We start from the raw sequence: 11,495 nt of genomic DNA, 5'->3' as shown, positions 1-11,495 counted from the left end.
AATACCCACAGGGTCACTGCTCGCATACTATCGTATTTCCCCCAATACGACCCTGACAAGTTTTCTTGAGTCCCCTATACGATCGTAATACAACATTTTAGATATTATTGAAAGAAATACGACAGTATCAGTCTCCGATTGGGTCTATTAATATGGAAATAAACACAAACATACATGGATAGAGGATACATCATTAGCAGAGGACATTTTTTTTTTCACCACATCACTCAGGTTCACTGTTTACAGATTTAATCTGTCGGGCACACGTCTCAGTCGTGTTGGTCTCCCCACAAGCCGACGCACATGATCCTCCTCAGGTGGTGGAGTTGTTTCCATCAGATGTCGCCCCAGATCCGCGGCATCATCTTGTAGGAGCGCTTGGTCAAGTCGACAGGCACCGATATCTGTTGGCATGGACGTTGGGTGAGGAGGGCGAGAGGTGACGACAGTTGACACTGACGTTTGGGTGGTGGTGACGGTGAGTGGTGAGACACCAGCTGACATGATGGGGGTCGTAAGGATGGCGGTGGTGTGTGTTGAGGAGCCCGAAGCGTGTGTGGAGGTTTTAGGGGTTGGACTAAATAAGAAAGCATCAGTGGCCAGATCGCTGAGGGATGGCACTTGTCTGGCCTGGGTGAGTGAGTGAGTAGCCTGGCCTGGGCGAGAGGATGAGGCGGGTGTTTCGCTGAGCACAGCCAGGTCCGACACTGGGTCAGAGCGACCGGAGGAGGCAGGTGTTGACTTTGATGTGTGGCTGATGGGAGTGAGTGAGTCAGGGTCGGGGCGAGCGGGGGAGGGGGGTGTTGACACAATGGCATCTAGCATTGACGGGAAAGAGGGAATCCGGAGGGGTGATGGCAGGAGCGGGGATTGTAGATGGGAAAGGTCTGGATCATGGGAGGGGTCAGGTGAGGGAAGAGTGGTAGTGACTGAGGTGGGTTGAGCAAGAGAGACTGGAGTGGGGTGATCAGATGTGTGGAAAAGAGAGGGTGTGGGAGAATGAGTCATTTCGAAAGCGAGAGGGTTTGTTGCAGATAGAAGCAGGAGTTGGGAAGGGATAGGTCTAGGGAGGGGTGGCAGAGGAGGAGGGATTGGAGCACGCTCCACTGGCTGCTCATGCAAGTTGTGCTGGTGACGTCTACGACAGCGTCTGAGTATTGCTTTCCTAAATCGGAAGGCAACACCAGACGCAATCGCGACGACACCAAACACCACCAATGAGATCACAGTCGCTCTAAGCGACCCCACATCTGAAAAAACCGAAAAGAGACAAAAATAGAAAGAAAGAGAAAAAAGAAGGGCATATGTCATTTATATGATCCATAGGACGTATACGATATGGATATTAATAAGTGATAGGTTACACACTACTACTTTGAACAGTTTTTAGATAAATCGGACTTTCAATATGATAATCATTAACATGACGTTGACGTCGTCCCTTACATTTTTTATAAACGAAGAATGATGAAATTGCAATCACTATTGTAAGTGGTAAACTGATAATACCTCCTATTAGTTTAGTAATTTCTGTTTCATCATCATCATCATCATCATCATCATCGTCATCGTAGTTTCGGGTAGAGCTGGGGGCTGTAATATTGTAAGAAGTTAATGAAGCGTTAGCAGTAGCAATAGCAGCAGCAGTAGTGGAGGCTACAGTACAAATACTAGAAGCAGCAGCAGCAGTAGCGGAATCAAGAGAAGTTGTGATTTTAGTGAATGTGGTAGTGGTTGGGGTGGTAGTAGTCACAGTAGTAGTAGTAGTAGTAGTAGTAGTAGTAGTAGCAGCAGCAATAGTAGTAGTAGGTGTTGTTGTTATTGTTGTTGTTGTACCAGCAGTAGATTTTGCAGTAGAAGTGTTTTTGTAAGTAGTGAGAGTTGTTGTTGGCGTTGGTGTTGTTGACGTTGGTGTTGCCGTCATTGGCGTTGGCGTCGTTGACGTTGTTGATGTTGTCGTTGCTGACGTTGTCGATGTGTTGGTGTAGGTGTTTTTGACGTTGTTGGTGTTGTTGTAGATGATGTTGATGTTTTTGTTGTTGATGTTGTCGTTGCTGTTATGGTCGAACGTCTACTTTCTGAAAAATGTTAATGAACTTTACTGCATGCGTATCACAGGTACATCGCATATTGTTTATAATCATAGAATAACATTACTTGTGTTGCTCTCACACTGTCCACGATTAAAGATTAAAACAAAAAACACGAAAATGAAATGGTACTATAATCAATGAACATTTTTTTTTCGTAAAATGCAACTGTGTTGTATTCTGGTGAAACAAATATATACTTTGATTAAACTAGTTAAGACCTAACAATCCAAGGGTGGTTTGTTTCATACATGGATAACGTGTGAATTACTCTTCGAATAAACAGTAGACGCACGCTTTGACACATATTTAATCATTTGCATGTACTTTTTGTTTTTACCTTCACAAGGCCGACCATTGATGGAGACCCTTTCCACGTCTCCACACCTCACACCTTCTCCAAGAATTGACTGAAACAATATCATTTTTTATATATTTTTACTATTTAAAAGTAAATAAATAAAAACAAAATAAAAAATTTGTCTTGCATTTCATCAACCCTCCAGTGTAGTCATGCCTCAATTAATCACATCGCACATGGCGAACACTCAACACATTCACCTGTCGCATTTAAGCTGAGGCGCAATGTGAGGATTTCGGCTACTGGTGTGTACGCTTGAATTATTTCATCATACAATAAATATTATCGGATGGTGTTCCCCTTTTGATGAGAGTGTTGGGAAAAAATTGTTTGACTTTGCAACAAAATGATGTAGCTCAACGAGTAGTATTGAATAATAATACAGTAAAACATGGATATAACGAACTCCATGGAACCAAGGAATTTAGTTCGCTATATCCATTGTTCGTTATTCACATTTGACCACCATATTAGGTTGAAGAGATGAAGACACATTTATATGCTGCGTCTACAAATCTTTATTCTTGTTTATTGACATAGCATTAAAACTCTGACACAGTGACTAAGACTTAAACGTATTCCTTTAGATTCATTCTTAATATGTTGAATAAATACTTACCTTGAGCCGTGGGAAGAGACTCATGTCTATTTCAAGTCGATCCCTTTTTCCCGTTAGCCAAATACTGCTAATTTTCAGGTAGGGGGTACCATGTAAGTGAGTGTAGGTACCCCCGCCGGCCCTACACACAATTTGTCGTGGGGTGAAGCTACAAAACTGCCCATTAAAGGACGTAGCATTCACCCCAACGAACAGCAGGATAAGCAGAATCGGTAACATGCTGTCTTCTTAAATGCAATACCAAGAATGACCAAATTAAAAATAAAATAGCCCCAAACCCGTCACAACCCATCATAGCTTTCATGGAAAGCACGTGCATGCGGAGCGGTGTCCTTTTGATCTCTTTATCTTTAAGGATCAATGTGTGACTCTGTTTCCATCATCCAACACATTCATACGATTGCCCCCATAAACTTGTAAGTACATTGTTTCTATCCAACAGTCCTATACATTGTATCTATGTTGACATAAATGTCATTACCAATTTAATTTATCGAGCGTAGGTGAAACACATTGTACCGTTGTCTAGTGGGGCCAAATTTTCTTCTTTGTAATCATGTTCTGGTCAAAACCATGTGTGGTAATGTAAACATGAATTATTGTTTGGGATCTCAAACTAATTTGATAATTTAATCTCTCAACACTACACCTCCTACCTCGGATTCATATAATGTTTGTTTAGGACTGTAATGTAAATGTCTCTTGTACATTGTGTATTTCGGTGCTAAGTATATTTGAACAAGATGTTTATATATGTTACTTTCGCTTATACTGTATTACAGAAAATTGATTAAATATATAGCCTTTAAAAGGATACTTTCGTGCAAGAAATAATTCAAGCGTATTAAGTGCGTATTTGTCGCAAGTGAAGTCATGTTCACTTTTATCGTATACAATGGACTCTGAAACATGCTGTACAATCCCTACATTTTTATCCGCTCCCAAAAGCGTCGAATTGTTCACAGCCCCACTGTATATTAATATATCTGTATAGTAAAACTCTATGAAGATGGGAGCGAGAAACAGACTATAAACTGTCCCACTGTTGACTCCGCGAGTCCCACTATACTCCCTATAGTCCATATCAGAAAATGAAATATGATATTATTCGGGAATGCAAAGATTTGGAATATATACAGTGTAAAACGTAGATGTAACGACCTCTAAAACCAAGCACATACGACCAGTAAAACTCATTTCTATAGGTTTGGCAAATACTTTTAATAATGATGATTATTTTCACTTTTTGTTAACCGAAATCGGAAAAAAAGTGACCAATACGACTTCAGTAAACGTTTTCTCATGGTCCCCCCCCCCCCCCCCAGAAGTAATTAAATCACAAATTTCGACCGGAAAAATACCAAACTAATTAGCACTCACCATAAAGACATCTAATTTGACATGATTTGCAGGTGTCAGTCTCCCACCGAAGAAACATCTTATTTACAACTCGACGATATGTGTTATATCATATTACTTGCAAATATTTTCATAAGTTTGGATAAGTAAATAGCTGATAAGTACACAAGTTTGGTGAGGCTCTTGAAATTTTACTTATCTAATATAATATACATGTCTTCATACTTACATTAGTTTAAGTGTTGATATCTGGTGTTAAATTCTTCTGTTGCTTTTGCTGCAGCCACTTCGGCTTCGCCCTTGTGAAGAAGGGCTACAGCATCCTTGATTTCACTGACATCAAGTATTGATATGATCGCACAGTTTTTCGTTTGTATAGACAGAGTTTTTTGATATCTGTCTAAACTAAACAGGTGATTATCAATCACCAAAGTCACAAGACCACAGTAATTAGAGTTGACTGGTGAAGCTTGGTGCATACACAATTCATCCAAGAAGTAGGATAAAATTGATGTTAGTTGGGATGAAACTCGCTCCCCTAAAATTTGATCAGTTTGAATGTTATTCCCAAGTAGGAATCGGAACGCTGTTTTTGAAGAGTTAACAAGTAGCTGGAAGCTCATGGTTGGTCAGAAGAGATATGAGATGAAACTCTCGGTAGAAAGTCTTTTTTTACTATCAAACTTCAATGTTTAATTTACACACCAAAAAATTTCCGTTCTACGCATTCTATTATTTGAGAAAACGTTTCTCTAGTAAAAATCCACCCATGACTAATATTTACTTTATAAAACATTCTAACTATAAAACATACACCCTTACTTACATTTAGTCACGCAACCCCCACGTTAAACTTTTTGAAGTGTATAAAAACTGTTTACTTTTTTTTTTGCAAGGAGAAGACATATGTTTATATTCTCACGACATCGGTGCAACTTCGTGAAAGTACGGTGATGAAGGTGTGACAAAGCGAAAAGAGGAAAGAATTTTACGTTTTAGATTTATTGTTTATAGACCATCTCCTTTGCGTTTACATAAACTTTATGTAAGGAACAAGTATGTCAGAGGTTGGATCAAACCATACAATCATGTACTAGAAGTGTTTTCCATGGCATTATTTCACGGACAATTGTAAACATCTCTAATGGTTTGCCTAAACAAATTAAACTCGGTTTTGTCAGCCCTCCCCTTCACTAAATATATTCATTGAATTTCATGATGAAAATGTGTGACGAAAAACCAAACATTGAAACCCTCCCAAACCTTGTATGTTTCTACAAGAAATGAAATATGTCGAACTCGAGTACATGACTGATTTGGAAAAACATTCGTCAAAACGCATTCATCAATGTAAACACGAGGGGTGGAAACGGTGCATAGTCCACACATTGTTACGTTTGAGGGGATTCTCGACGAATGAACCTACAAACCCCGACACATCTTTATGTAAGTTTTAATCCATATCAAGTGCATCACTCTTGTTGTTATGGTTGTCGTTAATTTAGAACGCTCTGTCAGAACTCTGTGTTTTGGCAATACATTGAGTATGTATGCCTACTGTGTCAACACAGCCAACTCCATTCTGAACAGTTAACCTGAGGCTCTATACGAGTGTGTCAATATGACGAGAGGCAGTAAGACTCTCCACAGTGCACTGTACGTGTTCAATTCGTGTTGACTCAACCATATACGTGTGTTTGTATTGTTATGAATTCATTTACTATTTGTCGTAATATCCTAATCTTTTTGACTAGACTTTCCAACAGCATGACACTCGATCTATTCCGATGTGTCAGTGTGGCGAGGCAGGAGACTAGCGTTCTCTGTCATGTGAGGTTCTTCACTAGTGCACTGTACATTCTCAATGAATATTTCACTCAGTTATACACGTGTTTATGTCTGTAGGAATTCATTAACAAGTTGTCAAAATATCGTAATTTTTTTTTTTCGTCAGTGTGAGGTTCTCTACCGGATGTGTCAATGTGGCGAGGCAGGAGTTTGTCGATCATGTGAGGCTCTCGACTGGTGCTCTCTAAATTCTAAATTCATATTTCACTTAATATTATACTCCTTTATGAAACCAATTACCATTGGTTTCATAATATTGTAATATGTTAGAGAGATCTTGATCATGATCATCATTTTAACCCACCATGTTAATGAACAATGGAATATGCATGAGATTTGATCTTGGTGAAAATACAACACAGAGAAACATATATGTATTATATTTTATTATCCTTTTTTTTTTTTTTTTCAATTACAAACGATTTGTCGCATACAAAAATTTACACCAAGATTTTGACATTCTAAAATTTGTCTAACTTTCCAAAGTCCCGCTCACTAGGAGCGCCAAGACCTGGTTTACTCTTCACTAGCAATCTTTTTGTTCCAGGAACCTCCATGTTTTTTCCACTGATAGTCCTCATGAGACGCTTTGGTACGTGTAAACTGCGCAACACTTTGCGAAATTCCTTGTAAGCACGTGGTATTTTGACCATAGGAGAGTGGAGAATAGCAAAACGAACAAGTTTCACAAGGTTTGAACCTTTTAACCATTTTCCATCTGCCGACATCATTTCCAAATTATCATTCACACGCAGGTCATTTGACTCGATTTTGTTCTTGAGAAAGAGCCACAGAGTCATCAATTTCCCCATCGTTTTTGCTGAAGAAATGTTCTTGAGAAGTCGATCGGAAACGCGTAGCAGAATGTCACTGTTGATGTCTAATTTTTTGCTATTTTCAACGTTGTTCCCTTCTGCTGTCATCGATTGGTCGTTGTTGTCCTCAGACTGTTCAGTCACTGTCACAGATGCTGGTGTCACTGGTGTCGTTGTCACTGGTGCTATCGATGGTGTCGCTGTCACTCGAGTCTTCTCCGCTGGTGTCTCCCGTTCTTCCCGTTCCGACAACAGCCTCTGGTAGGTGTCCCTCGTCAAGAGAACCATGGGCTTGGTCATGGTCAAGCTTGTTACTGTCTCTCGAGGCAAGCGAATAGTGCTGAAACAGCGACCTTATGCAAGTCCGTAGTATGTAGTGATGATCGATTAGGAGTTGACGTTTTTCACGACCTCCTACTGTCTTGCTCCCTAGTGTCCGAATGAGCTTCTTGTGTCTTCGCAGTTGGGTTTTATGAGCGTCAGAGAGTGTAATGTTTCCTCTCAAAATGTTGTAGATCAAGGTGATAATGGCTTTGAATTGTTCGCTCGAGAGATGGGTGAGCAGCGCCTTCCTTTGTTTTGTGTTTACTTGCTCCAGTGAATGTAGAAATGTCTTTTGTTTCTCCAGCAGATCGGCCATATTGGTTGTTTGGTTAGATATACCAATATTGATATCAATGATACTGTCACAATTGAATTCTTTTACGAACAGTCACAAAGTGGACGGCACTTCCCCAACGATCCGGGATGTCGATACCACGAGTTTTGATGACGCTTTTAAGATTGTTGATAGCCTCCGACTTGTCCACGTACCAGGTGTCACACTGAAGCAGTGTCACTTCTGCTTCTCCAGGTGGGTAAGCCACTGAGATCCAAGAATATTCCTTCTTGTTCATGTCACAGCCAGCGCACAAATGATTTGACTTGGAGAATGAGGTCTGATTTATTTTTATGACTACTTAGGTAAGTACACCGTGCAGATGTCATCCGGGAATATGCTTGTGCGCAATCGTCCGTAGCGTTCGTCGGCGTGTGGGGAAGCATCCACAACGAGATACCCATATTTTTGATGACCATGGCGATCCAATGACGACCTTTGCTTTGTCTTATCTCGGTATTGACGATAAGACCCACACCTCGGGCAAGCATGTTGTCAGGGATGGAGAGTGGTAGGGTATTTTTGGCGTACACGCCCAACACGTGTCTCTGTAAGCTGGAATCGCACTGGACAGCGCACCAAAGCTCCGAAGCCTTCATCTGACGTTCTACTTGACAAACACGTTCCGCGCTTTATCGATCTCAATCAGAGAGTTTCTCTGAGTCATGACAATGCAGCTCAGCGGTTGAGTGAGGGCTGATTTGAACTCCAGTTCCAGCCTCACGTCTCCAGACTTCACCAAATTGAGGTATTCCGAATCGGCGCAAATCTTGTCCAGGTCAAAGACGTAGAGGGCACTTCCCAGGAGAAACTCGCTTCTGCTGATGCCGTTGCCCTTGCCTTCCGCCCACAAACCCATACCATCGAGCATGCTGACATAAGTGGCGACATCGTCCGCTTCGGTCGGCTGACCTGGCACCGTCGACGTAGAGGGTCATCTTTTTCACCATCGAGGATAAAAAATTGTATGGGTTGCGATCGTATGAACCATTCAGAGAGGCCGATTCGACCAAGCCAACGATATAACGGCTGGCCACGGGGTTGGAGACGTTGTCGATGGAATGACTCAGCTGCGATGTCGGGATGCTGGTGACCTTGACCTCGCTCTTCGTGTATGGGTAGAGGGCGTTAGACTTTTCGAACAGGGAGTTGTGAGCCAAGATCAGAGCGGGGTTGACTTTGACTTTGCAGACCTGCAGGTAAGCATCCAGGAGATGCACTTTGAATTCGTGGCTGGTCACGCTGGTGATCAGACAGAATTTGGGTTCTGATCTATACATTTTCACGGTCATGTCCACTTCGTTGATCAAGTGACGGTTCATTTCGAAGATGTCTTCGAAGATGGGACCCGACATGGTCAGTTCCTTGCTTTTGGCAATAAAAGAGGCACGTGTCATCATTCCATTGTTGACCGATCCCGTGACGTCACTGCTTTCCAAGTCCGCATTGCTCACAGCGTAGTCCTTGTAGAACAGCTGTGAGGTCAACTGCGTGCTTTTGGCTTCTGCATCGTACCCGAGCAGAGCTTTCATCATGCTCTTGTAGGCATAGTGGTTGTTGGTCGAAGACACCAGCTGATTCTGCAGGTAGACAGACGTTTGAGAAAATAGCGCCGACATAAACAAGTTTATGGGAGCCACGTTTTCATCTTCTGCCAACGACGTGGTGCCGTCGGCTTGAGTGACCTTGACCTTCACGTGCAGACGGGTCCTTTTCAGATCGATGTAGTCGGCTCCCGAATTGGACACGTGAAACTCCAGCGGGCTCGTGTCGTTGATTTGACTCAGAGGTCTCACGTTAACGAAATAATGCTTCTGCACCGAACTTTGATAAGGCGGAAGTGAAAACAAATTCAACGCTTCGGGAACCAGTTCCTCAAAGTCCCCGTCGTTTATGAGAGACATGCTTTTGGTTCTCTTTTTAACTGAAAATGTCGTCTTCTCGCACGTGAGTGCACTTGAGCGCTTTGGCGGTTTTCGAAGGGACGATGGAGGTAGTGTTCTCGGTTCGACGAATTTTCTTCGTTGTGACGCATCTCTCGCCCGCTTTGCGTTTTATAGCCTTGGCTCTCTTGTCTTTGGCTTCGGCTCTGTCTACCTCGCTTTGAGATTCCGATGTCACGTGCATAGTGACGTCAGTGGTTGTTTGGGGTTGCGTTGATCCTGCTGCCTGACGTCGAATTGGAATCACCATTTTTTTGGCTTTCCCGTAAAGTAGATTCGAAGTCTTCCTCACGTGTTTGTTGTCAAAATAGTGCTTGAACTTGGCATAGTCAGGAACGTACAGCGGACGAGACTCCATGATGATATATGATGTTGTTGGTAGTAAATTACTCCACAAAAGGATATCGTCTCAAGTGAAGTGTGGCGTGGGTCTCCTCTGACAAGAATGAAGCAACGGCAGTGTTTTCACTCCTTAAATACAGTTCAATGTTGTCCGTTTCTTTCAATTTGACACGCATGCACATTTCAGTGCTAAAGGTGTACGTAGGACCCTGTCTCAAATCGATCCGTCTCAGTAAGTTCAGCTGAGTCTCTCCCACCAACGAACTGTCGCAAAGATTACACAAAATATCCACGTAGGGATCTTTGACCTTACTCATGTCTATGGACCCAAAGTTCAACTCCATCAAGGACACCACCCAGAATCCGTCAAATGTCAGTCTCTGGTTGAGTTGCACACGAAAATGATAGGGCGTGTTCCCTGTGAACGATGTGGTTTTGGAGTCTGAGCTTTTGAGAAACACATACTTCTCCATGACAATCTAATTATTATTTTTTTTCACACTTCTTTCAGTTCACTTTCTGACACGTAGGAGTCAAATTTTTTGGGCCAGCCAAGCCAGCGCACCAGGGCGTAAGTCTTTCCCTTCACCTTTTTCCTTTTCAGGACTTTCTCAACTTGCCACAACGCGTCCTCCCCTTTGTCGACCTTCTTCAGCTCGTTTGCATAAAAGGACCCTGTCAAGGGTTCGTCGTGGAAATCTTTGAGTTTGTACTGATGAAACCCTTGTTTCCTGTAGCGTCGAGCCACTTTGAAAAGCTCCTCTGTCCACTTCAGATCGAGCACTGTGTTGAAGGGTCTCCTGAGATATGAGATGCGAACCAGATCACCTACTTTAAATAGATATCTCTTAGGTCTACTACTGAATTTGTTGCTACTGCTGCTGCTGCTGTTGTTGAATTTCTTCCTCAAGGGTTCGAGGTAGACGTGATCCCAAACTTTCACCTCGTTCTGTTCGGTGACTTGTGCAGGCGACAGATGAGGTAACGACGAATGCAATGTGTGATTGTAGTTGTCCACCAATTTGGGGAGAACATCCAGGTAATGTTTTGTGTTTTTGTGCGTCATATATCGAGTGATCAAGGATTTCAACGTCCTGTTGAACCGCTCCACGTAATTGCTTTTGATGTTTTCATTGCGTTCAATCGTGTGGGTTATGTTTTCCTTTTCTAGAAACATATTAAAAGCCCCTTTGAATTCGCTCCCTGCATCTGTTCTCACTTTCTCAGGTCTCCTTTCTTTAATTATTTCCTTGAAAGCCTTCAACACGGTCTCAGGTCTCTTGTTTACCAAAGGTGAAACAAATGCATACCGTGAAAGAATGTCCAAGGTCACCAGCAAGTATCGAACACCATCATTCCATTTCGTGTATCTAGACATGTCTGCTAAATCAACGTCAAACATTTCGTCAAGAGAATGCACTCTCACTTTCATTCTTTTAAAGCGGTATCTTGGAGGCCTA

At 42.2% G+C, this 11,495-nt stretch overlaps 1 protein-coding gene across 1 annotated transcript; it reads right to left on the bottom strand.

The window, feature by feature from the left end:
* Positions 1 to 240: 240 nt before the first annotated feature.
* LOC137280949 (uncharacterized) lies at positions 241 to 1,008 on the bottom strand. Its single transcript, XM_067812128.1, has one exon. It carries the CDS (start codon positions 1,006 to 1,008, stop codon positions 241 to 243), a length of 768 nt encoding a protein of 255 aa, XP_067668229.1.
* Between the last annotated feature and the right edge of the window lie 10,487 nt (positions 1,009 to 11,495).

Source organism: Haliotis asinina, chromosome 4 (genome assembly GCF_037392515.1).
Source record: "Haliotis asinina isolate JCU_RB_2024 chromosome 4, JCU_Hal_asi_v2, whole genome shotgun sequence".
NCBI classification, from domain to species: Eukaryota; Metazoa; Mollusca; class Gastropoda; order Lepetellida; family Haliotidae; genus Haliotis; species Haliotis asinina.
The sequence above is the reverse complement of the archived record's forward strand: the minus strand, read 5'-3'. Positions and strand labels throughout refer to the sequence as shown.